General features: G+C 45.0%; 1 protein-coding gene across 1 annotated transcript; it reads left to right on the forward strand.

Annotated features, from left to right (window-relative positions):
- The first annotated feature begins 227 nt into the window (after positions 1–227).
- Positions 228–27,136, forward strand: ARPC1A (actin related protein 2/3 complex subunit 1A). The gene is made up of 10 exons (XM_060079070.1): positions 228–341; positions 5,497–5,589; positions 7,633–7,737; positions 14,180–14,402; positions 16,737–16,844; positions 19,304–19,516; positions 21,512–21,587; positions 21,784–21,977; positions 25,104–25,194; positions 26,746–27,136. The coding sequence occupies exons 2-10, from the start codon at positions 5,526–5,528 to the stop codon at positions 26,782–26,784; spliced, it is 1,113 nt and encodes a 370-aa protein (XP_059935053.1). The 5' UTR covers positions 228–341; positions 5,497–5,525; the 3' UTR covers positions 26,785–27,136.
- Positions 27,137–27,413: the final 277 nt, after the last annotated feature.

The following is a 27,413-nucleotide window of genomic DNA, read 5'->3' on the forward strand; positions in this document are numbered from 1 at the left end:
CTGAGGACATTTTTCGAGGGAAGCAGTAAGACGTCCACGCTGCCCCGCCACCACCTTCCAGCGGTTTTCTGACGCCGACTTTGCAGATGCAGCACCTTCCCTTCAGGCGCCCAACCCTCCCCCGCCGGCCGCGCTCTGGACCCCGGCCGCGCGCCCGGCTGTGCGCGTGCGCCGACCGCCCCAGCCGCGCTGCGCAGGCGCCCTGGCCACTTCCGGGATCTGTCAGCCGCTCCCTCAGGGCCTCGGTCCTCCGCCCGCGCCCGCCGGAGCCTGTTCGCGTCGACTGACCAGAGTCCGCGAATTCAACGCTCCGAGCCCGTTCGGACGGCCCCGACCCCCAGGTAAGGCGCAGCAGGGGCGAGTTTCTGGCCTTGCCGGCCTCCCCTGGGCCGGCCTCGTCCCGGATCTGAACCCGCGGGGGCGGCGAGGCGGGGGCTTAGGCCGTGGGGCCCTGAGGCTGAGGGGCTGGCCGGGGGAGGGGGCGGGGAAGCCGCGTTCTCAGAGGGGCCCGCCGAGCCCTGGGGTCCCCACACGTCCAGATCCCATTCTCACGATTTTCGAGCTCCAAGCCTCCTCCGATGCCAGAATTAAAGGCTGCTTCTCCTGCGCTTCCATTGTGGGCATTTATCCCAGTCTCTAATATTGTGGTGAATGGGATCATCTCCCCCGAGTCGAGCGTCACGAGGCACCGTTCATTCCTTTCTTCAGCGTCTAGAATAGGGTCCCTGCGCGCCGTAGGCGCCCCTGGAATGTTTGGCTCCTGTCTAGGGCCGCCTTCCATCCTTCAGCTGTTGGGGGACCTTCCCGAGCTCGAGAAGAACCTTCCCCCGAGTTCTTTAAGAATCCCCCCGCTTGGGTGCCGCCTTCTCCTAAGTCACAGTTGTACCTCTTCGCTCCTGGTCGCTCCGTGGAACCCTTTTGTAGCGCCTTTCCCACCACACCCCTCCGGTCGGGCTGCCCAGATTGCCATCCCGGCGCCACCATTGCTTGGATGACCCTGGGAAGATTGCTTCTCTGAGTCCCCGTTTTCTCATCTGTAGTAATAAGATCCTCAGGGGGTTTTTGAGGCTCCAGTGAGTTTATTTGCATAAATTGCTTAGGATAGTTCCTGGCCCAGAGTAGGTGCTCAATAAATGTTAGCAGTTATTCCTGCTTCTCGGCATTCTCTGTCTGTGTATCTAGCTCCCCTTCCTCTTCTACCCTTCTCCCCGCAGATTTGAGGACCAGGAAAGTGTCAGATTTATTTATGTTTTTGGCCCCAACCTGGTACTTACTACACTGCTGGGCACATGGCAGGCACTTAATAAATTGTAGTTTAGAATCTTTAATTATAAAGCCATCAGTTCTCATACTGGGGCTTTGGAACCGGAAGGAAATGCTGACCTACTTTTATCTATTTCAACTCATTGCTGAAATTACCTAAATTATCCTAGTTCTGCCCTCTTTTATCAGTTTTTAAATCTAACCTTTTGGTTTCCCGGAGGCCCTGGGTTTTTCAGGTATCTTAAAAAAAAAAAGAAAGAAAGAAAGAAAAGGAGAAGCTATCATTCAGGAGGCTATTTTTGCCCTGTGAGGGAGTAGGTGTAAGTGGCTGCTTCCTACACAACCTATTCGGAGGCCTTCCGAGGTTAATTCATCTACTTACCACAATTAAAGGAGGGGATCATTCTTGGAAAATTAAATCTCCTGCTGGGGGAGAGTATCAGATCTAGGTAACTAATCCTGTGCTGAAACAGGTTCTGCCTAAGGAAGTTTGGTCTGCTGGTGAGGCTGGTGCCTGGAGTTGGAACCTGTCTCTGAACGCTGGGGAGGGTGTGGTGACCTTGTCGGAGCACCTGCTATTGCTGGGTTGGGTATTGAGAGCAATTAGAAACTGGATGAATCACGTCTCGAAAACTGACCCCAAGCAGGGAACTGAAATCCCCACTGTACAAATACTTTAAAGCTCCAGGACTGAGAATTTAAAGCCTAGGTAGGTGTTTCCAAGTTCAGAGGGTACTTACTGGTGTGTATTTCTAGGGATGGTTCAAAAGCCTTGGGTTAGAGGAAGAAAGGGAACTAACTTAACTTACCGAGCATCTGTTTTAGGCTAGGCTTTGAACTACATGCTTTCACGTATTATTTAATCCTGCTACCACTGGCCTTGGGATGTCAGTTCTATGTCCATTTTACAGATGAAGAAAAATGAGTTGGAGATATTGAGTGACCTTCCCAGGGTTTCCTAGCTACTGTGTGTCAAAGCCAGGATTCAAACCCAGGTCCTCTTGGCTCCACAGCCCATGGCTAACCAAATACCAGGATGACTCAAGTGATAGGTAAAGAAAGGAGTTGGGGGGTGGAGGGGGTCCCTGGAATCATAATGTCCTATAAATTGTTCTTTCTCTGTGCTGGACATTAAAAGTTCATCAGTAGAAGTTTGTTAAATTTAATGCAGCACCTTTTTGTCTCTCCCTTTTTCTTCTCTCTACCCTCGTTAAGACAAAGTTTTTCAGATTTCACTTAAATATGAATCACAGTTTAGAAATTATAATTATCACCCTACGACAGAGGTTTCTTTTTCTTTGTACAAAATTCAAGTTGTCATCATTCTCCTTTCACTGAGTTTAATGAACACAGGCTGTGTTTACTGGTGTCTTATGAATCTGACAAACATGAGTGTTGTCTTGGCCTACAGACTTAAAATAGATTATAGAAGGAAGTACAGGTCTAAGTGTATGTCCAAATATGGAACTTGAATGCTATAACGAAATTAGAAATGCAATTTTAGAAATAATTATGCCGTTGAGTAAATGTTTACCTCTTTTGAAGGCTTTGATGCGTTGCTTATAACCGTGAGGTTTAGAATGAGAAAGCCTTTGTCTGCACCTTTTTTTTTTATATAAATTGAGGACATTTTTTAAAATTAATTAATTTATTTTTGGCTGCGTTGGGTCTTTGTTGCTGTGCGCGGGCTTTCTCTAGTTGCGGTGAGCGGGGGGCTACTCTTCGTTGCAGTGCACGGGGTTCTTCTCATTGCGGTGGCTTCTCTTTGTTGTGGAGCACAGGCTCTAGGCATACAGGCTTCAGTAGTTGTGGTGTGCGGGCTCAGTAGTTGTGGCTCACGGGCTCTAGAGCACAGGCTCAATAGTTGTGGCGCACGGGCTTAGTTGCTCCGAGGCATGTGGGATCTTCCCAGACCAGACCTGGAACCTGTGTCCCCTGCATTGGCAGGGGGATTCTTAACCACTGCGCCACCAGGGTAGTCCACCTTTTCTTTTTTTTTTCTTTGCGGTACGCGGGCCTCTCACCGTTGTGGCCTCTTCTGTTGCGGAGCACAGGCTCCGGACGCGCAGGCTCAGCGGCCATGGCTCACAGGCCCAGCCACTCCGCGGCATGTGGGATCTTCCCGGACCGGGGCACAAACCCGTGTCCCCTGCATCGGCAGGCGGACTCTCAACCACTGCGCCACCAGGGAAGCCCCCACCTTTTCTTTTTTAACTGTATATGAAATGTGTGCTTTTATTGCATGTAGATATTTACATTAAATTATTAATTTGCAGACCAATTTTGTTTCAGTTAACAAATAAGCCTTTAAAATGTGGCATATAAACTAAATTGCTTTTAATTAAGCAGATGTTTATGGCATAACATGTTATTTTGAGTAACCGAGTAAAACCTTTTGTAATGGGTAAGCGTATGATATCAGAGAAAAAGAATCATGCACTGAGCTTCTGGAGGTTTATTTTTTTTTAAAAATAGACAAATTAAGCAGTCTTATTTAAATTCATTTAAAAGGTTTTTTTATTTCGAGTTAGAGATTTTATTTGTGAGTTGTAATTTGCTTTCTAGAACATGTACCCGTAAAAAAAAAATTAATGACCTAAATATCCTCACTTTTAGAATAGAATGTGAAACACTGATATTTCTCTGCCAGTTCAAGATATCAGATATTTTATTTAAGGGCACACTTATCTCTTTTTGACCTTTAGGTTCCCTTACAACAATTAGCAGAGACATTTCCTTTGCTTTCCACTAAGACTGATTTCTGCTTTGTCTGAACTTTCATTGTTCACTTTACAACCTTCTGATGGCCTTTCCATTCATTTCCTTCTTGCATCAGAATTCCTATCTCACATTTCAGTCTCCACCCTAGGTTGACTTGTACTTAAGTATTGAGTGCTGTGAGAGTGCCTATTAGAAACGATAAAAAAGGGATGGGGGTGGGGCCGCTGACTGCTTTTTTGAAAAAATTTCTCCTATTTCAGGTAAAAGTTGCTTCATCAGTGTATCTAGATTTGGGTGCCTATAGAAGGGAGAGTGTGATTTGATATTTAATTTAATGATGTTTCACAGATTCCTGCTTTTCATTTAGTTACAATAAAAAGTTTAAAGAGTAACTAACATAACAAAACACCTGCCTACTCTTTGCCTTGATTTGCCAGTTGTTGACGTATTGCCACATTTGCTCTTTATACATCTACTTGTTGTCCTGAATGATTGGAAATAAGTTACAGAAGACATCATGACATTTCATCCCTAAATACTTCATCATCTTTATCTCCTAAGAGTTAGGACATTCTCCTACCTAACAGCCAACCATTATCATAGTTAAGAAGTTGAAAATAATTCCGTATTGTTGTGTGATAGGTAGTCCAAATACAAATTTTTCCTATTTTACAAAATACATCTTTTACAGCTGTTTAAAAAATGTAGATTTACAGTCAAGTTTCATTTATCAAACTTGGTTTTCATAGCTCTTTTCATCTAGAACCGCCACCCTCCCCCACCCCGACCTCTTTTGAATTGTCCAGGCCAATTGTTTTATAGGATGGCACACATTCTGGTTTTAACTGTTTGTTTCCCCTTGGTGTTACTTAACTAATTCCACTCCCCTTTATTTCCTGTAAACTGGAAATTAGGTCCAGATGTTGATTGGATTTAGCATAAATACAATATGTTTGGCATAAATACTTCATAGGTAGGTTGGCCATATTACCAGGTTTCTCCAGCATAGTCCTGTGGCCTGTTTTTGCAGCATAATTATTAATAGTGCCCCTTTATGCTCTCTTGAAAGTATTCCGGTCTGGATAATAAATAAGTGGTCACTATTTATAAGTGATGGTGTGCCCTTCAGTTTGTCTCCTGTCAGGAGGCCCATCAGATTATATTGTTCCACTACTTATGATACTAAGATTGATTGCTTGGTTAAGGTGGCGACTGCCAGATTTTTTTATTGTAAACGCATGTTTTTCTGTTTGTAATTAATAAATAATCTGTGGGATGATCATTTGAGACTGTGTGAATATCTTGTACCCCAGCAGTCCTTAACTCATGGTTTTAGAGTCCCTTGATGTGGTTACAGTGCTAATTGTATTTAAATGATTAAGTTTTGACATTGAGATTGGTCTTTTTCAAAGGCAGAATTGTTTTATTTATCCCCAAACATTTCAGGATCCCCAGACAACTTAAATATGGGTTGCCTGCCATTTTAAATGCTTTTTCTGTTGCTTGTTGCAGCTTTCTGTCCTTTGAACACACTAAGAATAATGTCCCTGCATCAGTTTTTACTAGAGCCAATCACCTGTCATGCCTGGAACAGGGATCGTACCCGTAAGTATGCTATTAACTTTGCTCCTTTATTTTGGTACCTTTGATTCTTTTAGATGTAGGTACTTTTAGGGATCACATATTTCAATATCATATGTGAACAGGACATAGATATAGCTTCAGAGAGAACTAGGTCAGTCCTTTGGTTTACAGGTAGAGAAATTGAGGCTGAGAGGGTTGGAAGGACTTTCCAGTGGTTACACCCAAGTTAATGTCAGAGCCGTAATTAGCACTCAGGCCTTCTGGCTCCTTGTCCACTTCTTTTTCTACAGTACCACCTGGAGGACAGTTTATATCAGAGACATCTTTCATTGCCCTAATAACCCAATGTCTGGGATAGTTGTACAGTAACACTCATCACCCAGCATTTAGTCAGAATACTAGGACCTAGAAATAAGACACATATGGTTTACAAAGTGGCATAATGAGAGCAGTATTATCTAGTGTTTACTATGTTATTTATAATAAGCTTGAGTTTCCAGTTTTATAGCTCTAGCAAACTAGAAAGGGATGGAGAAGACTTTTAGAAGTAGGTGTAGTACAGCAAGCAAAGTGCAGGTAATATGACAAGGAGAAGGCAAAAAAAAAAAAAACTGGGGACTTCCCTGGTGGCGCAGTGGTTGAGAGTCCGTCTGCCGATGCAGGGGACACGGGTTTGTGCCCCGGTCTGGGAAGATCCCACGTGCCGCGGAGCGGCTGGGCCCGTGAGCCATGGCCGCTGAGCCTGCGCGTCTGGAGCCTGTGCTCCACAACGGGAGAGGCCACAACAGTGAGAGGCCCGCGTATCGCAATAAAAAAAAAAAAAAAAAGTCTAAAAACAGAAGAAGTGTAGTATTATGTCCATGAGTTATTTTTAAAAGTTAGGTATTTATTCACTGTCTAAAATAATAGCTTTATTGAAATATAATTCACATGTCATAAAATTCACGCTTTTGAAGTATACAATTCAGTGGTGTTTAGTATATTAAACAGAATTATGCAACAATCACCACTGTCTAGTTTCAGAATATTTTCATCACTCCAAAAAGAAACTCTATGCCCATTAGCATTCACTTCCAATTTTCCTCAAAACTTCCAGCCCTAGGCAACTACTAATCTACTTTCTGTCTCCATGGATTTGCCTGTTCTGGATATTATGTATAAATGGGGGATATGATAGATGGGGGAACTATTAAATGATTGACCTAAAGTTTGGGTCATAGACTTTAATTTTAAGAAATCGATATTTATTTTTTAAAAATGGATGAACTAGAAAGGAAAAAATACCAGTATAAGTTCCCAAAAAATCCATCATATATGTATATTCCTAACATTTTAGATTGGTCTAAGAGAGTTCTCTTGAGAATTTTATTTTGTGATTTATATTGGCTTTATTGTAAAGAAAAACTTCAATATATTTTATCAGTAGTATCAAGGGTTGTTGGGGGGTTTTTTTGTTTGTTTGTTTTTATAAACTAGTGGTTCCATCCTGGGTCTATGACAGCAGTAATGAAAGCCTATGAGCTATTTTTAGTATTTCAGAAAGTCTAACAAATTAAACATTTGTCGTTAATAGTGTTGTACAGGCAAACTAAAATGTCAAATATATTTCCTGTGGACTAAAATTATGTCAGTTAAGGGAATTCCCTGGCAGTTCAGTGGTTAGGACTCAGCACTTTCACTGCCGGGGCTCTGGGTTCGATCCCTGGTCGGGGAACTAAAATCCCTCAAGCCTAGCGGCTGGGCCAAAACAAAATTAAAAAAATTTTATCAGTTAAGTATAATAATATTATTTATTTGTTACTGGTTAGAACTTTAATTGACAGTTGTATATGTTTCTAATAAAATGAATTTTTTAATTCAGTTTTTCTAGAAAACATTTTAAAATATGGGGTCCAAGTAGAGGTAAAAATAATAAAGGAATTCTTCAGGACGAATATTGGGAACCATTTTCTGAAACCGCTTTCCTGTTCCTTCCTTCAGTCTGTTTTTAAAATGCCAACTGTAACATCCCTTTTTTTATGACAGTTTCGAGTTCAGGTGTTAACTATTGACTTTTTTCTCCAGAGATTGCCCTTAGCCCCAATAACCACGAAGTCCACATCTACAAGAAGAACGGGAGCCAGTGGGTGAAAGCTCATGAACTCAAGGAGCACAACGGACACATCACAGGTAAAAAAGGGAGATCACATGAGCTTAGTACGGCATTTCCAAGTCTAGCACGCTTCTGTGTAAACAGATAGCCTAGTAAAGGAAGTCTGCCACGGTACTTAGTGCAGCATTTACTGATTTTTCTTGAGAAAATTTGAGAAAATATATAATAGTGACCTCAGTTTTTAAGTGCGTCTCTGAGCCCAGCTGGTATGCAGTACTCTGCTAGTGTTACAGAAAACACAACCTACTCTGGGGACTAGAGAGCTTAGATTAGATGAGACATGAAAGCAAAACCAGACAGCACGTCAGCTGTGTGCAACCGCAAGCCAAGCTGTGTTCCCAAGTCCTAAGGGAACGCTGTGTCTTCCAGAAATTTCCTGTATGTTGTTTTTAGGGCAAGGAAGACATTCCAAAATATCGAAAAGGACATAGAGTAATATAACAAACACCCATATTCCTGCCACCCAGAATTAGCAGCTATTTATCTTTTTTCCTGTGCCAGAAAACTTGGGAAACAAAGATTTGATTATAAGAAGTATATTATTATAAGAAGTATTATTCCAGATAATGGTAAAGTCTCCTCTCACCACCAGTCCTATTCCTCTCCCCCAGAAGACACTGTAATTGGTATGACATTGTCCCAGTCCGTTTTTTATACTTTCACATACGTGTGTGTGTGTCAGTGTGTGTAAGCAGTCTTTAGTACTATTGGCTAGAATCTTTAAATACTGCATAAATGGCATCATAGCATGCATCTCCTGTGGCTTACTTTTGCATTCCACATTGTTTCTGAGTTCTCTGTATGTAGGTGTATCTAGATCAAATTGATTCCTTTTACCCGCTGGGTAGCATTTCATACCTCATCTATTTACTCTTTCCTCCATTGAAGGATATTTAAGTTGCTTCCACTTTTTCCCTGTGACATTTAAGTGCTAAATTGAGTGTCCCCGGGCAGATCTCCATTCAGGTGTGAATGTCTCTGGGAGACTTGCTGTACCACAGGGGTGCAAACATCTTCAGCCTTGCCAGGCATTGTCAGATCGCCTGCATTCCAGCAGCCCTGATAGCAGTGCTTATCTTCCCACACCCCACACATGCTTGATAGAAGCAGACTGGCTGATAAGTGATCTTTGGTCACTCTATAAGCTTCATTTCCCTGATTAATAGAAAGGTTGAGCAGATGTTTATTAGCCACCTGAGTTTTCATTTTCATGACTTTACTGTTCATAACTCCTAACCATTTTTCCATTGAGTTTTTAACTTGTTCTTGTCAATTTGTAGAAGACTGGATCTTAAAGCATTAGCTCTGAGGCAGATTCCTAAGTGTACAGTAACTTTCAACTTTGACAAAAACTATCAATGAATAGTTGGGTAAAGGTAGCAAGCAGAGCAGTGTCGAGTTTTATTAAGCAAGTGTGAAATAAAGGAGAAGGAAGAAAAAATGGAGAATTTTTACAATGTTTTCAGAATTTAGTAAACCATATCTTGATACCAGATTTCAAGACAGTGTATTGCTTTGTTGTTAAATCATGTGTGGCTACTTTTTTTTTTTTTTTTTTTTTGGTACACGGGCCTCTCACTGTTGTGGCCTCTCCCGTTGCGGAGCACAGGCTCCGGACGCACAGGCTCAGAGGCCATGGCTCACGGGCCTAGCTGCTCCACGGCATGTGGGATCTTCCTGGACCGGGGCACGAACTCGTGTCCCCTGCATCGGCAGGCAGACTCTCAACCACTACGCCACCAGGGAAGCCCTGTCTGGCTACTTTTTAAAAAAACATACTAACTTACTGCTGCGTTCAGGGAGAACTCTTGGTCTTTGACCCTTACTACCATAGTTTCTTTTTTATCCTATTTTCTAAGTGATTCAACTGCTTTAAACAATTGCCAAGCACATCAAAACTTATTCTTCATAACTTTTCAATTATAAATTTCTCACCACAGTCTTGTGTTTCCCTCCTTACATGATTTTTTGCACTTAAGTGGGCAGCACAGGGACTGATGGTAATTTTCTTTTTTTTTTTTTAATTGGGACCCTTGAGTTTTGGCTCTCATCCCCTAATATACTGATTAGCTTAAATATATCCTTCCCCCCAATCAGAGAAAAACGTAGTATGTTTTGACCCTCTGCACCCCTTACATTGTATCCCCAGCAAAAACTTATGACCGTCCCTTCTTGCTTTTACCAGTGCTTTGTATGTGATGCCAGTCAGGAACCGACTAACTATATTACCAAACCAGCAAGAAAGACATAATTTCTATTTTTGTTGCTGTTGCTTTCCCATGACCTTATTTTTATGAGGTTTGGCCTATTTTCTTTAAGTCCCTTTGCCAGTGGCCTTACAGCCTAAAAATAAGAACACTCATATTTTGAATTGGAATTTTAACATTAGGAAATACTTATAAATGAGCAAGGGCCAAGATGAAAGACCAAAGAAATAGCCAAAAAAGTGAAATAGTTAGTTATGTCCTTTTTCTCCCCCTGCTTCTCTTCTGGAATCCTTTGAACTTGGGCCTGTTTTCTGTCCAAATGCTCAAATGACATTTTTTTTTTTAGATCTGAAAAAACTGTTGTTGGCAAAGTCTAAATATAACTCTGTGGCAGGAGACCAAGGATCAAACTTAATTTCTCAGAGAGATAGTAACTACGGAAAAGGAAAATTACCCTCTGAAGCTTTTTAGAAGAAAAGTCTGCTCAGTACTACAGAGAAAAAGAGTATGGCATGCATCAAAGGGATATCAGAGTTCTGGTGTTTTTCTCTGACTTTGTTGTTTTGTGTTAAATGCTTGATCACCATCTCCTTTAAAAAAAAAAACATTTTACTGTGGACACTTTTAAATAGACAGCATATAAAAGCAGAGTAATGTAACAAGACCCTATATACCCATGACTCAGATTCAGCAGTTATCAATTCACAGCTAATCTTGTTCTCAGCTCACTCTCAATTCTTCTTCCTGTACTATTTTCAAGTACATCCCAGACATTGCATCACTTCATATTTCAGTTTGCGTCTCTAAAAGGTAAGGACTCTTCAGCAATAACCAATACAATAGTCTGTTTTAATTGGCATCCTAATAAGGTACACACATGGTTGTGATCAGTTGATCTATCTATTAAGTTTATAGGTTCCCTTCTTTCTTTTCCTTCGCAATTTATTTGTTAAGAAAATTGAGAAATCGGGTTGTTTGTCCTGTAGTGTTTTCCAGAGCCTGGGTTTTACGCATTGCAAGCCCATGGTGTTTCACATATTTCTCCGTCCTCTGTGTTTCCTGTGAATTGCTAGTTGAAGTTAGGTGGTAGCAGGTTCTTTCATGAAGGAGGCACATAATGTCCGGTTGTCTTTCTTTCTGTGATGTTAGCAGTTGTTCATGATCAGTGCCCATAGCCATTAATTTAATAGTGGCTGCAATATGATAATATTCTAAATCTATCATTTCTTCTCTGTTAGCTGGAATACATTCATAAAAGAGATGCTTACCTTCATCTACTATTTGGTTATCCTGAAATATAGTTAGTATAGGAAAGACAGGATAGATGTTAGATTCGTTTTCTTTTCCTTCGAAGTCTTCTGATGGCAGGAAAACAAAAAAAGATGCAACGCTAAATTAGCAAGAGATGAGAACTTGCCTTTACTGAATATTTGCCCTTCCCATTCTGTTTTTAACAAGTGTGTGTTTTAAAAGAGTTAAAAGCTAATGTTATCTAAAAACAGGTTGAAGGGGGCTTCCCTGGTGGCGCAGTGGTTGAGAGTCCACCTGCCGATGCAGGGGACACAGGTTCGTGCCCCGGTCTGGGAAGATCCCACATGCCACAGAGTGGCTGGGCCCGTGAGCCATGGCTGCTGAGCCTGCGCATTCGGAGCCTGTGCTCTGCAATGGGAGAGGCCACAACAGTGAGAGGCCCATGTACTGCAAAAAAACCAAAAAAAATAAAAACAGATTGAGGCTAAGACTCTGGTTTTACAACTTCTATATTCAAATGAAAGATGTAGCCACAGAAGTAGACTTAGAACTATAAAACGAAGCAGAAGGCAGTTCCTTGTATTTTTCTTAGAGAATAAGGATCTATTGATTTTTTTTTAAGCACCTCAGGAATTCTTATAAAATACATATGTGTGTAATTAAAGTGGTGGTGATATTGGAATGGGGTGAAATTTGAGATTGTCAAAATCATTACAGAATCACTGAGTTTTCTCATTACAAGGCAATATTCTGTATATTAGAGGATGTATTAGTCTTCTATCGCCATGTCACAAATACTCCACACTTAGCAACGTAAACCAAAACACATTTATTATCTCACAGTTTTTTGTGCATCAAGAGTCTGGGCTTGGCTTCTCTGGGACCTCTGCTTAGGGTCTCATAAGCTGTAATCAAGGTGTCAGCCACGGAAGGGCTGTTCTCATCAGAGGCTCCACCAGGGAGGGATCTACTTCCAAGCGCCTTCAGGTTGATGGTGGTAGAATTCATTTCCGTGCAGCTGAGAGATTGATGGCAGCTTGCTTCTTCAACAGAGAGTAACAGAGAAAGACCTTGAGAGTCTCTAGCAAGAGGGGCGCCATGCTCTTAGGTAATCTTGTGCACTGGTCACATCCATCTCAACTTTCCAGCATTCCACTGGTTAGAAGTGAGTCAGGGGTCCTGCCCACACCCACAGGGAGGGGGGTCCCACAGAGTCGTGAACACCAGGAGGTGGAATCTCGGAGACCACTCCAGGGTCTGCCCACCACAGTAGTTTCAGAGACTCGCTTCGTATTGTCAGGAAGCTGGTAATCAAGTTAGGAAAACAAGACAGTCATAAAAATAACTATTTTGCATGACACTTCTGGGAATTTATCATAAGGAGATCATTTTAACCAGAGCAAGAAGGTTATGTGCCTGAATGTTTATTCCAGTTTTATCTATTCTAATAAGTGATTGGGAATAAAATGTACAACAATGGGATGTTTTGGGAAATTATTATGATAAGATCAGTGTTCTAAAATAATGTATAACCACTGCTGATTTATAAAAAACAGGAGAAAATGTTTGCCATGATATTAGTATCCTTTGCAGGAAGAATGTGTGTGAAGAATGGAAGCAGGGCTTTTTTGACTTTGCATATGTCCCATTGTGATGTTTGTCTCGTGATAATATATGCGTTTGCTTTTGTAGTTAAAAATAAAAGTTAGGGCTTCCCTGGTGGCGCAGTGGTTGAGAGTCCGCCTGCCGATGCAGGGGACACGGGTTCGTGCCCCGGTCTGGGAAGATCCCGCGTGCCGTGGAGCGGCTGAGCCCGTGAGCCATGGCCGCTGAGCCTGCGTGTCCGGAGCCTGTGCTCCGCAACGGGAGAGGCCACAACAGTGAGAGGCCCACGTACCGCAAAAAATAAATAAATAAATAATTAATTAATTAAATTTAAAATCTAATAAAGAGAGCTGCAAAGCTGTCCTGTAATGAATAGATTTAAAATAAAAGTACGTATCACTGAGAATACACTTCCCCATCTTTTTCCCTTCACTGGTATGAATAATTGAGCTGACTATTCCTGTAGGTGAATGAACATAAACTGTTCACACTACTAAAGTCACTGTGATTTATGGCTAATGGAGACTTTGATTCTTACTTTTTTCATGTAAATGTTAAGAATGTTAATTATTTTTAGAGAGATATCTATAATAAAAAATTATTAGTAGTATTTCTATACGTTCAGTGTTAAGTTATACTTATAGAAAATACCTCATCAGTAACTATAAAATGACTGAATCATAGCAGATTTTACTCTTGGTATATAACAAACTGACCTTGACTTTGGGATCCTTCATAGAGGCACCAAGTAAGTAAAAGTCTGATCAAATAAGAAAAATAAATCTTACATTCAGATACATATTTAGGTCTTTTCCTCATTTAGATGCAAAGATACTCAAAGACTCTTTCATAGAACCTGTATCATGTAAAAAAGGTATTTCGGTTAGTTTAAAAAACAGTGAGCTTCAGAAGAATCATAATTTATATTTTCCCCTCTCTATACTGATGATTGTTTACCCTATATGTTGTTTTATTTGTAGGCCATATAGCACACTTTCAGTTAATATCATGGACCAAGGTCTGTTACTGAATGAATAAAGGTACTTTCAGAGCAAAAAAAAATCCAATAAAGAAGGAAGAAAAGGGTCTTCAGATCAGATATTCTAAAGATATGTGGCTGGGTGTTAAGAATGCCCCTGCTTGGTTTGTCACCTCCGCAATTATAACAGCTCTGTTCTGCCTGGCCTCCAGAGGATCCTGAGTTACGGAACTTTGCAGAGAAACATCCTTGCCTTTGTGTGTGAGGTGGTGACCAGGACCACAGGTGGGGAAGGATGGGCTGGGGAGGAAGGTCCCAAGCCCACATCCAGCCCTGCCATGCTGGTGCCCTCCTGCTGGTGCCGTGTCAGTTGTCGATGGCCAGGCAGAGCAGATGCCACCACATCTCAACTTGCAGGTATCGACTGGGCTCCCAAGAGTGACCGCATCGTCACTTGTGGGGCTGACCGCAATGCCTACGTGTGGAGTCAGAAAGATGGTGTCTGGAAGCCGACCCTGGTGATCCTGAGAATTAACCGTGCAGCCACTTTTGTCAAGTGGTCCCCGCTAGAGAACAAATTTGCTGTGGGCAGCGGAGCACGACTCATTTCTGTTTGTTACTTCGAGTCCGAAAATGACTGGTGAGCAACATGAGTATTTTTATTTCTCTGTAGAATCATACATTTGGACTGCTGTGTCCTTGGTGACTTCTTGAGGCACTGGGTGGAGGCTTAACTGTAACTTCATCTTTTCCTCATCTGGAGATTTTTTTTTTCCTTTGAAATTCTCCATTCTCTCTGAGCATTTTTCCTTCTTCTGTGTGCAATGAGTCCAATCTCACATCTTTCTCATATTAATATCGAACTGTGGTTTCCATGTTCTGATGTCCTGACTTGTTTGTTCTTTAAGATGCTACAACTCTTCTCACTCTGTACTGTCTAAATTGCTGTTTTCTTACTCTGATATATAAATTATTATAAACTTGAAAGATGCTCAGTGCCCTAAGGAAGTTTTTTTCCCTGTCTCTATTGACTTAAAATATCTAGGAGTCTTACAGATAACAATATTCTCCTTTCTTTCAAGTTTTATACCAAATCTGTGTCCTGGTATAATATTTTACTTGTTTAAACTGTTAAACTTTAAAATTTGACCAGAATCTCAGAAATATAATCAGCCTGTTGTACTTACTTTATACTGTAAACCACTTGGAGCTGAGCCAGTCAAAATACAGGGATTTATTTAATGGCTAAGTAAGTTATTTTAACTACTCCTTCTTGCTTACTTTGATAAGGAAACCACTCTGCTCTACCTGGCACATGTTCAGAAAGGGTGGTAGATACGCTTCAACATGGAATTGTCATTTAGTGCGAAACTGGCAGTGTTTGTACTAAAAATAGACGGGTACACATTACTCTTCATGTGTCACTGTCTGAGACAAGGAAAGGAAGGGATTATCACATTACAGTTTGTAATTTAGTAAAACCTCAGGAATTTTGATTCTTTGAAACAAGTCTGTGAATTTGCAACAAGATTGAATTTTGAATTGAAGACCTGCGGTTTTTCTTGCTTGCAAGCATGTGTAAAAATAAGGCTAACAAAATGTTGCCTGCAAGAAATTGTTTAGAAGGCTCACTGTAACAAATAGATTAGAAACAGCTTTTTTCCTGGGTAGCTTTCAACCTCAGTGACTTTGCATTTTTATTCATTGAAAAATAGTCTCAGATTCAGGCAAATTGGGCTTTACTGTAGTACAAGGTATTGTCCCTTGAACAAGCCATAATGTTCAGGGGAATGTCTCAGCTATGGCACTGTAATTCATTTGTAGGATGCAAGTACTTTAAAACAACCTCTAAACGCCTTTAAGGTAGAATAACTGTTATAAAACAAGTCAGAATGTTGTCTGTTTTTCAGAAAAGCTGCTACGAAAAAGATTCTATAGAAAAGTGATTTAACATTCAAGGAAGGGCGCTCTGCTCGAGAGTAAGTCTCTCAGCTCCTAAGCAGCAGAACAGCATTGGTTTTTAAGCAGCAGTTTAGGGACAGAAATTGAATTAGGCCAGAATAATGACTGATCTTAGACATAAATAAACATTTTAGTGGAGCTAGAGAGTTAGTCAGAGGCCCATCACCAGCAAGAGGTTCTGCTAATTTCTTGATTTCTCTGTGAAAAAATAAAGAATTTGCAGCTTCACGGAGACTTAGAAAGGAAATTAAACTATTTTACAACCCAAACTTAACCCAAAACAAAGGAACAAATCACTGAATATTTGTAATAAAAATTCAGCAGACTTCCCTTGTGGCGCAGTGGTTAAGAATCCACCTGCCAGTGCAGGAGACACAGGTTGAAGCCCTGGTCTGGGAAGATCCCACATGCCGCAGAGCAGCTAAGCCTGTGCACCACAACTACTGAGCCCACACCCTGCAACTACTGAAGCCCGCGCACCTAGAGCCCGTGCTCCGCAACAAGAGAAGCCACCATAATGAGAAGCCTGCGCACTGCAACAAAGAGTAGCCCCCGCTCGCCAGAACTAGAGAAAGCCCACGTGCAGCAACGAAGACCCAACGCAGCCAAAAATAAATAAATAAATAAATTTATTTTAAAAAAAATTCAAGTGATTTCAAACCTCAATTTTTATTTCAAAGGTTAGAGTTACACATAATGTGAAAGTCCATGGGGGACGCTATGAGAGTTAATCCATAAATATACTTAATGATGAGGATCCTCTAGTAGCTGGGAAAGTTCCGAACTGGCTGCTCTGATCAAAACGTCAAAGCCTGAAAGACAGGAGAGCAAAGGGGCCACATATGGTTCCCCTTCCTCTCTTCCTCTAGAAACGCACCTTCTCTCTGGTAGAACACTCGGCGGCCATGTGAGAACCACGTGTAGGTGTTTTCGCCTGACACACATTTGTAGGTCATTTGGGGATGGTTGCTTGATGTGTGGATAAACTAAAATGGGTTTTCTCCTTTTGTAGGTGGGTAAGCAAGCACATTAAAAAACCCATTCGCTCCACGGTCCTCAGCTTGGATTGGCATCCCAACAACGTCTTGCTGGCAGCAGGATCCTGTGATTTCAAATGCAGGTGGGAACGAGTGAGGATTGATAGACGGCCTTGAGCTCTTCGTTTTTCATCTTTCAGCAAGTATTTTTGAGGTTCCTTTTCTTTGTAAGGTACTATGCTAGGCCCCATGAGGGTCCCAGAGATGAAAGGAGCTTGTGATCTAGAAAAGGAGCTACAACAAGTGTGGAAATCAGGAGGTATCAATAGAAAGCAGTGGACCAGGAGGGGCAGGCGGAGGGATGCAGGGGCGGAGCCAGGAAGTTTCCTCAGGCAGAACATCCAGGTACAGGGTCCCCCGCTCCCACGGTGTTATTTCTCATTTCATACCCAGGCAGCAGACTGGGCAAATTCCAGAGTGAAACCAAGATCAACAAAACAGCTGAACATGGCACTGCTGAGCTGTTATTGTGTGGTTCCTTTTCAGTTAAATCTCTTTATTTGTCATTAGCATGAGACTAGAAGAAACACAGCCACTTTGCTGAGAGCTTTAAGGGTCATACAGTGTAATTGCTTTTTAAAGCTGTTCTTTATCAAGAAGGCTCCCCCCTCCCCACCCCGGCCTTAGCCAGAAGAAAAGCAAATGTTGCTTCATGTTGACTCTATGGTGGGCTGGGAAGTGGGGTGCAGCATTCTTTGGTAAGCTATGTGGAGAAATTCCAGAAAACCTGGCCAGGGATTTATATCCAAGAATCCTCATGGGGTTTTTGGTTTGGGGTTTTTTTTTTAAAGGATATGTATGGGAATTTGGCTGTGGGATGGGAGTACAATAGTGTCAAGGTACTTTTTGGAAAAATATTGGCTCTTCTACTTGAGAACCAGTGTTAACAGTAAAGATTTTTTCATATTCAGGAGTTTTGTTGTTGTGATGTGTTACCCAGAGTCATTCCAGCTCCCTTAGAAGATGGAATTTAACCATACCACCTGGGTTGTCAGGCTGTGTCCAAAAATCTGCTTGTACAAATAGCTTACAATTCTTTTGTTAATATTACTTTCCAGAAATAAACTTGGCTTTGACCTGTGGTCCTGTGGGTAAGGGTCTTTTCTGTTCGAACTCTCAATTTGGCAGCACAGTTCTTTCCTGGCTTCTGATGACTAAAGCAGTAGCCATCGTGATGCAGATTTAAAGCACAGAGGTTCTGAGGTCACATCATCTAACTTACAGATAATTCGAGGCTTCCTTTGCCTCTCCACTGTCCTGCCTCTTCCAGAGCTGCTGCCGCCATTATTGTTTTAGGGGGAAAATATCCCAGATCGCTTCAGGGGTCTTTAAGTTTCAGAAGTTTTTGAAGAGAAGCTGTATAAAGAAATAGCATTGGAGGGCAGATCCCCAGCTGTTCTCTAGCCCTTCTGCTTCCCAGCTCTGGGTCAGAACATCCTTACACACAGCTTCATGGAATTAGAGAAAGAGACTGATGACCCTAGGCTGTAAAGGACCCGCCGTCATCCCAGACGAGACCTGCCACAAAGGCTGGACACTGGATCTGAGGGTGACACTAGGGAGAGCCTGCCCACTCTCACTGGCCTCCCTTGACTTTCTCTTTGGATGTCTCTTTCTTCCTTTCTTTCCTTCCTTTCCTTCCTCCCTTCCTTCTTTCCTATCTTTCTTTCCTTCTTTTCTTCCTTTCGTTTTACCAGGTCTTAGTTGCAGCAGGCGGGCTCCTTAGTTGCAGCATGTGGGATCTAATTCCCTGGCCAGGGATCAAACCTGGGCCCCCTGCATTGGGAGCATGGAGTCTTAACCACTAGACAGACCACCAGGGAAGTCCCTCCCTTTCTTTCTTTAAATGAGTTAATGCTAGTGGTTTATTGCAGAGTAGCAAATAGTTTCCTCTCTCCTACCATTTGACTGTGTGGGCTCTGGACTGCTGTGTTAAGAATGATGGTGAAGCAGACACGAAAGTATGCTGTGCTCATTTAGCAGAGTCTGCCATGGGCCAGGGAGCGGGGAGGGGCAGGACAGCGAGGTCCTCTGCTGGATACACTCCAGGAGGGAAGGGCTTTGTGTCCATCACTTCTAGAGCTGTGCCCTGAGAGTGGTGCCTGACACGACCTAGGCCAAACTTGAATCAACTGTAGGCAGCCCTTAGAACCCTTCTGTGTCTTAAGAGGTTTGTGTATCTGAACTTGTCTGTCATCAGGTTTTGCTTTTTTTGTGTGTGTGTGGTTCGCGGGCCTCTCACTGTTGTGGCCTCTCCCGTTGCGGAGCACAGGCTCCGGATGCGCAGGCTCAGCGGCCATGGCTCACGGGCCCAGCCGCTCCGCGGCATGTGGGATCTTCCCGGACCGGGGCACGAACCCGTGTCCCCTGCCTCGGCAGGTGGACTCTCAACCACTGCGCCACCAGGGAAGCCCATCAGGTTTTGCTTTTGATGAGTCAGTATCTTTTCATTTTGGGACACCTTACAGCAGCTGCCTGTGGCCTGTTTCTATATACGGATATTTTCATTTACTCCTTCCTTCTCCCTGCCCTTAAACCACAGAGTGTTTTCTGCCTACATTAAAGAAGTGGATGAGAAGCCAGCCAGTACACCCTGGGGCAGCAAGATGCCTTTTGGTCAGCTGATGTCAGAGTTTGGTGGCAGTGGCACTGGCGGCTGGGTGCACGGGGTCAGCTTCTCTGCCAGCGGGAGCCGCCTGGCCTGGGTCAGCCACGACAGCACCGTGTCCGTTGCCGACGCCTCAAAAAGTGTGCAGTGAGTGTCTGCCTTCATCTGGACTTAGAGAGGAGTGGGGTGGGATCTTAGCAGCCGGCCTGAGGCTGCCTTTCCCTGGGTATAAGTGCAGGGCACCAGCATAAAAATCCGAACCAGGTTGCAAGGCAGCCTTTAAAGTTACCTTCACACATTTAGATTGTCCATTTGGGGAAATTTTGAAGACTTAGGTCTCACTTCCAGAAACACTTCTTAATGGAAGTGCTGATTGTGATTCCTCCAAAGGAGTCTCCTGGTTTGCTTCTGTTAAGAGTTCCTTCAGACGGCAGTTTAGTCTGTTCCTGTGAATTCCTCACAACACGTAAATGGCATCAGGCAGCCTTAGATGAAGTGGGAGATGTGTTCTTACTCTGTAGTCAGTGGACAGTGCTCCATTCATGTGGGCCTTCATGCAGTGACACTTGACACCCTGGGAGCCAGTCCCCCTGGTGTGTGCGCTGGGGGAGCCCGAATCGCAGAGACTCGCTGTGAGGAGGTGCCTGCTCGGCCCTGAGGAGAGCAGGGTGTGTCTCATCAGACTTCAGTTTGTGTCTCTGCTTATCGTGTCTAGAGGGAGAGGGTGACCGCAGTCCTTTCCGCTTGTGAATTTTGGTTCTGTCCCGGTGAATCCTTTCCGTTGGCAGCTAAAGGTAACCCACCTGTAAGGGTTTCCTGACTTGTCCCCCGTGCAGGGAACCAGTCACATTTGACTCCCCCTGCCCCACACTGACAACAAAGTGACATTTCAGAAAGAATATATATATTTTACTGATTGGGGTGAATTTTTTTTTTTAATTTTTTAAACACCCCCCCAATCTAAATTATGAAGCCTTCCAGAAGATTTCTGTACATATGTAGATACATATATCTTTTCATTTTTAACTCCAGTGGGATTATGGTATACATTTTGTATAGTAATTTGCTCTTTGTCATTCAATAGTGTTTTGTCATGGCTATTTGATTTCTGTACAGTTTATTGTAATGCATAATAAGCTCTTAGCACATGCTTATATTATAAGCTCTTGTCCACCTTCAAATTGATTTATTATTTGGCTTCTCCGGTCCTGCAAGTCAGATTACATCCGCTACCCTTCTCCATATCAGAGTATTTCATGTAGTAAGAGCCAGGTATGCCACAGAAGAGCCTAAGATGAGGTGTTAGGACTTTAATCCAATACCATTTGTACTGAAGGGGATAGGGCAGGGGTGTCTCCTGAGACACAGTTTCAAAATGCATCATCTTTTACATGGAGCCATATGATCCTACTTCATCAACCAGCATGTTTGCTGCCGTATCTGTGTAATCTCTCTGCCAGATGACAATGAAGCATACGTGTGTACACACACACACACACACACACACACACACACACAGCCCATTCGCATGTGAGCTCCTGGCTGGCCAACACTGTGTCGTGTTCATCGGTGGCCATAGCTCCTGCCCCAGTGCCTGGCCGGGCACAGAATAGACTCCCATAAGTGTCTGTGGTCCCAGCCCTCTAGGAGCCCACGTGAGCACAGGCGAGGAGAGGGGAGCAGAGAAAGGAGCAGCCACTGCAGGCTGAAGTGGTCCAGGAAGGCTGTTCATAGGGGTGATGAAACTCAAGCCTCGTTTCAGAGACTGGGGTGGACTTTGGAAAAGCAGGAGGAGCAGAAAGGGTGTGTGGGTAACGGGGCAGGGGGAGCCAAGGCCGAGGCGGCAGAGAACCAGTGCTCCTGGGACCGCAGTGTAGGGCAGTTTGTGGTGAGCAGGGGTGTAGGAGGGGTGGGTGCAGGAGGGGTGGGCACAGCCAGAGGGGGCAGAGGCCTGCTCATCTGCGGGTCACCTCAGGGCTGGCTCATGCTGGAGATTCCTGGAGGCCTGGGTTATGGGGCTCCTCTTAATGTAAGTGTTCTTTCATCCTGCCAAGCCCCCATGAGAACGGGTCCTTTGTCGTCTGTGTCTGAAGAGGCTGCGTGGTCTGCTCCATCTCGGGTTAACACTGTTCTTGTGTTCAGGGTCTCAACTCTGAAGACAGAGTTCCTGCCCCTCCTGAGTGTGCGCTTCGTCTCGGAGAACAGCGTCGTGGCCGCTGTAAGCATCTCTCTTGCACCGGGGCCTGTGCTTACTCTGCAGAACGGGAGCAGGGCATGCCCTGTGGCTGTGCGCACGAGCATGGAGCAGCAGCCTTGTAGGGGAAGCCGCTCGAGAGGCTCCCATGATGGGGCCGCTCTGCTGGGGCGCTCGCTGGGCGCACACCCTGCAGGGCCTGACCGATCCCTCGTTTCAGGGCCATGACTGCTGCCCCATGCTCTTTAGCTGCGACGACCGCGGCTGCTTGACCTTCGTCTCCAAACTAGACATCCCAAAACAGAGCATCCAGCGAAACATGTCGGCCATGGAGCGCTTCCGCAACATGGACAAGCGGGCCACGACCGAGGACCGCAACACGGCCCTGGAGACGCTGCACCAGAACAGCATCACGTAGGTGCCGCCCAGCCCCCGGCCCGACGGCTGTGCAGAAGTGTTAGGTGACCGGGCTGCCCTTCTCCCCTCTTTGTTTCCTGACGGGTCCCTGTGATGTTCTGTGTCCTGCAGGCCCAGACATCCGTTCAGGAACGGGGGCGGCGAGGGGTCTGTATCTTCCCGGCTGCAGGCTCTTACTTCCAACTCGTCACAGAGAGCGAGCCGCCCCCACGTAGTCATTATGTCCTTCAGGGCATAGATGGTCTGGGCGTCCCGCGTGCGGAACGCAGGCCCTGCTGCGGGCCTGTAAGCTGGCGCGGCCTGTCAGGCAGCCTCTTCTGGGTCTTGCTTTCTCAGAAACTTGACTGAGGACAAAAGGAGACCTTCCTGAATGTCGTGTTCCTCTAATAGTGAGCACCTGACAGTCTTATCCTGTTTGAAAGGTAGCTGTCACTTCAGCCATGGATTTCAAGTAAGGTGTACAAGTAAGAAGATCGTTTAACTAGAGAGACAGATTTTTCAGCATCATTATGACAAAACAAAAAACTCCTTTACTTATTTTTCATCAGGCATCTGTGATTAAATAAGACAGTAGAATTGTGTCGTGTCCAGAAAGCTTGGTGGGTTGTTTTTTTTTTTAATCTAGAGGAGAAATGCACTGTGTTCTTTTTTTTAATTTTTATTTTTGGCTGTGTTGGGTCTTCTTTGCTGTGTGCAGGTGCTCTCTAGATGTGGTGAGCAGGGGCTACTCTTCATTGGGGTGTGCTGGCTTCTCATTGCGGTGGCTTCTCTTGTGGAGCATGGGCTCTAGGCGCACAGGCTCAGTAGTTGTGGCTCACGGGCTCTAGAGTGCAGGCTCGTAGTTGTGGCACACAGGCTTAGTTGCTCCGCGACATGTGGGATCTTCCCGGACCAGGGCTCGAACCCGTGCCCCCTGCATTGGCAGGCAGATTCTTAACCACTGTACCACCAGGGAAGCCCTGCACGGTATTCTTTGACTAGACATTTTGTGTTGAGAGACTTTAATGTGGGTGATTATCATGGGAAGAATAATGGAAACCTCTAGACTTTCTCTTTGAGAGAATTTCTTCTTTTTTTATAAGATTTGTATTACTTTCTTTTTTTAATTATTTACTTGGCTGCGCTGGGTCTTAGTTGTAGCATGCGAACTCTTAGTTGCAGTATGTGGGATCTAGTTCCCTGACTAGGGGTCAAACCTGGGCCCCCTGCATTGGGAGCTCAGAGTCTTAGCCACTGGACCACCAGGGAAGTCCCTCTTCAAGAGAATTTCTAACTGCAGGTTGTTATGTTCAGCAGAAAGGGCCACTGGACTTAAAATAGGCTGGAAATAATCTGTGCTCTAGTGAAAAGTAGTCATTTGAAGGCATAGCAGAACTTTTCTCCACACTTTTCAAGTTTCTCTGTCTTGAATGATTTTCAAAATTATTTTCTGTGAGGTTCTCTTAAGCTTCTCTGCAGACTGTGTATCTGTAAAGAGACAGCTCTCATTGCCGTTTTGAGACTTTGAGGTTAGGAATAAAAAGACCCTTGCAGATTGGCGTGACTGCTTTTATTTGCAGATATTAGGGTAAAGTCCTCTTTACCCTAGAGCAGGGTCAGCACACTTTTTGTATAAGGAACCAGAGAGTAAATTTTAGGCTCTGAGGACTACACGGTCTCCATGACAATTACTACAGCCCTGCCATGTGGCCTGCAGGCTGGCATGGACAGTACAGAGATAAATATGCATGGATGTATTTCAGTAAAACTTTATAGGGACTTCCTTGATAGCACAGTGGTTAAGAATCCACCTGCCAATCAATGCAAGGGACACATGGGTTCAAGCCCTGATCCAGGAAGATCCCACATACTGCAGTGCAGTTAAGCCTGTGCGCCACAACTACTGAGCCTGCGCTCTAGAGCTCGCCAGCCACAACTACTGAAGCCTGCGTGCCTAGAGCCCGTGCTCCACAACAAGAGAAGCCACCGCAGTGAGAAACCCACGCACTGCAACGCAGAGTAGCCCCCACTCACCGCAACTAGAGAAAGACCACGCAAGCAGCAACAAAGAACCAACGCAGCCAAAAGTAAATTAATTAATTTAAAATTTTATTTAAAAATAACAAAACTTTATAGACACTGAAATGTGAATTTCACATAATTTTCATGCCCGGAAATAATAGCCTTTTAATTTTTTTCTAAGTACTTAAAATTGTAAAGGCTATTCTCTAGCCCATAGGCTGTGCAGAAACAGGTGGTGTGTGCCATCCCCTTCCCCACAGGGAATGTTCTAGGCATTTCGGGGAGAAAGACAAATATTGTCTGAGCTGTGGAATTGGTTTTCTTGAAAGTTTTTCAGATAATCAGGCTAAGCCAAGTTGTTTCATCAGTCTCCTCTGCTGAGCTTGGTTGGAATTTTGTGGTGTGTCTGAATGTTGCTAATATTAATAATGATTAATTTCAAATGTAAGGAGAGCTTTTGACTCATATGCCCTCATTGTCCTAGAGGGTAATTTGGGAGTTTTGGCTTGGAGCCAGTTGGATTTCAGTCATGCTTCATGATGCCTCTAGTATTTTATTTTATTTTATTTTTTTGCGGTACGCGGGCCTCTCACCGCTGTGGCCTCTCCCGTTGCGGAGCACAGGCTCCGGATGCGCAGACTCAGCGGCCATGGCTCACGGGCCCAGCCACTCCGCGGCATGTGGGATCTTCCCAGACCGGGGCACGAACCCATGTCCCCTGCATCGGCAGGTGGACTCTCAACCACTGCGCCACCAGGGAAGCCCTCTAGTATTTTTTTTTTAAGCAGTGTGTCCATTTCAGTCACAGCTGTGGTTGTGGCCTCTCCTGGCTCCGCAGGGTGCACGCTGTGTGGCCTGAATTGTCCTGCTTCTCCACGTCCCTCTAATTAATGCACATTCTTAACTTTTCTCTCTTTCCAGTCTTTTTCTTTTCTGGAATCTGGTAATAAAATACATTTTAATATTTTCTGAGTCAGATCGCTACAGACTAATATCTATGGACACTTTAAAGGAATTGATAGAAAATTCGTTTCCTGAAAATGCTGTTACCCTTCTAGGAGGGTTGGAGCTCACTTCCACCATGTGCCTTACAGTCTCTCTCCTGTCTTTGCCTTTTTTCAGTCAAGTGTCTATTTATGAGGCAGACAAGCAAGATTGTCGCAAATTTTGCACTACTGGCATCGATGGAGCCATGACCATTTGGGATTTCAAGGTATCGTCTGTCTTTCAGAACAGATCTCGTTTGTGTTAGAAGTCTTCCCATGAGAAGACTGGTCCTCATTTCTTGGACCCAGCCGTCAGCTGCAGTGCACGTCAGGAGCGTGGTGCACGTCAGGAGCGCGGTGCACTGGCTGTGGTTCTCTTGAAACCCTGGGAGAGAGCCGCACTTTCTCACCGAGGTGGAGTCCACACTTCTGGAGGTCCTCGGAGTAACTGAGGGGGGCTGGGGGCTGCTCTTGTGGCGGGCCCCAGGTTGGGCCCGGACTAGCTGAACTCTGTAGACGTGTTTTTATGGTTGACACCAACTAGTCGGGTCAGCACTCACTGCCTGCCTGCCGGGTGCCGGGCCAGGTGCTGGCACTGAGGACGTGGACGTGAAGGAGCCCTCGGGGAGCTCGTCGTGGGAGAGAGGGGAGGGTGGGGGTCGGGTGGGGCTCCGGGAGAGGAGCCAGTGCCTGTTTTCACCTTGAGGAATTGGGGGGCCGCACGGACTGCCTGAGCTGCCTCTCCGGGCGAGCGGTCTGAGCTGCAGGGGCAGCACGTGCAGAGCAGCCAAGCAGCTCAGGGGGCGTGTGCTGCACTCAGGCCCCGCTGTGGGGCCTGCGGAAGCAGAGCAGAGCGGGCCCTGCCTGCGGGCAGCTGGGGGCTGCTCCGGAACCGACGTGGAAAGGCACCTGCTGTGACATGCAGGTGGCCTGGACCCTGGACAGTGGCTGCCGGAGTGAACGGGTGGCGGGGATGTGCCTCCAGCCGTGCTGGGGGGCGGGGGGTGGCCAGGAGGTTCTGGACTAGAGGGATTTAGGAGGCCGCATGGAGGGGTGTTGTGACCACGAGGGACAAACGCCGGAGGCCTCTGCACCCTTCAGCTTCGGGGTTGGGATGAGGAGGCGGGGAGGAGGGGCAGGGCTAAGAGCAGCTCCGGTGTGCAGCTCTGCGGACTTAACCCCCAGAAGTTAAACGTTTACAGAATTCTGCCACTGCCTGTGCGGTTTCATGATTGATGTTGCTGCCTCTACAAGTCTTGCCCTTGTTACCTTCACCAGCTTTGGGGCATCGCGCACCTGTGCAATTAGCTCCACCTGGGCGGTTAGCTCCGCCCTTCATCCTTTGATCCCTGCGGCCAAGTCCTTTCTCCTGTGCAAGTTCCAGCGCATTTTCCTCTCTGGTCCGTCCGCCTTTGAGCACCGCTAGGCGTTGTGCACCAGTCTGGCTGCGTGGGGGCCACAGAAACATGGGAGTGCTTGCCATCAGGGCATCTGGAGTGAGCGCCAGTGACACAGATGATAAGCACATACGTGCCCTGGGAGCAGGCGTGTGCCCGGGGCCTGTGGGCTGGGGCCGTGGGGACAAGGCGGCGCAGGGCCTGGAAGGGCCAGCAGGGGGAGCCCTGTCTGGGAGAGTGTCTGCAGGCCATAGTCCCGGAGCCCATCTCAGAGGGAGCGGGTCTCAGCCAGGAAGGAGGGGGTGTGGGGTAGTGCCTTGGGGAAAACGCCAGGATGGCCAGTCCCCACTGACCATCGGTGTTCTTTCTGCCGCTCTCCAGACCTTAGAGTCTTCTATCCAGGGCCTTCGGATAATGTGAAGCTGAGTGAGCCGCCCAGATCCAGCATGAGGACGGACAGGCTGCGCCGGGCAGCTCCGCCATTTGCATGATGGGCAGGAGAGCCGGCCGCCAGGAAACACTGAAGACACATATGGCGCAAACCTTGTTGTGTGTTTTGTTTGAGGATAATTGGTGAAAGTGTTGGTTTTTTAAAAGCAGCAGTGATTTGGGTTTTGTTTTTTGGTTTTTTGTTTTGCTATTTCATTCCATTCTTGACCAAAGCTTCTCTTTAAGTAGTTTATTATGGACAATTGTCACACTAACTTAAAGGAAGGGGTGGGGGAGGTATGTAAATTGTCCGCTACAAAATTAAATAAAAATACTGAATGTGTTTTTGGTTTTGTCTCCTTATACTGTTTGCATTTTTAGTAGGAGAAGATGGGTAAATTCTTTGTTTTACTAGTTAGTTTTTAGGGTAGAGCCTTAGATTCTTAGTTTCTTATATTGAGCCATCTTGTACAACCTTTACCCAAAAAAAACGGTTCTCGAATGCTATGTTTTAGCCATGCAGGACTTCGGCAGAGGAGGCCTGCTTGCATACAGGCAGCAGAGAAACCCGCCTCCAATGAGCAGCCAGGGAGCCCCTGGCTGGTGCCCGTGGCAGGCGT

This window comes from Mesoplodon densirostris, chromosome 16 (genome assembly GCF_025265405.1).
Source record: "Mesoplodon densirostris isolate mMesDen1 chromosome 16, mMesDen1 primary haplotype, whole genome shotgun sequence".
Taxonomy (NCBI): Eukaryota; Metazoa; Chordata; class Mammalia; order Artiodactyla; family Ziphiidae; genus Mesoplodon; species Mesoplodon densirostris.

What these genes read in the sequence shown, in the direction of transcription:
- ARPC1A (XM_060079070.1), top strand. Translation starts at nt 5,526, where the DNA reads ATGTCCCTGCATCAGTTTTTACTAGAGCCAATCACCTGTCATGCCTGG. An exon ending in AGAACAGCGTCGTGGCCGCT is followed by an intron (nt 21,588 to 21,783) that starts GTAAGCATCTCT and finishes CCCTCGTTTCAG; the next exon opens with GGCCATGACTGCTGCCCCAT. An exon ending in TGACCATTTGGGATTTCAAG is followed by an intron (nt 25,195 to 26,745) that starts GTATCGTCTGTC and finishes GCCGCTCTCCAG; the next exon opens with ACCTTAGAGTCTTCTATCCA.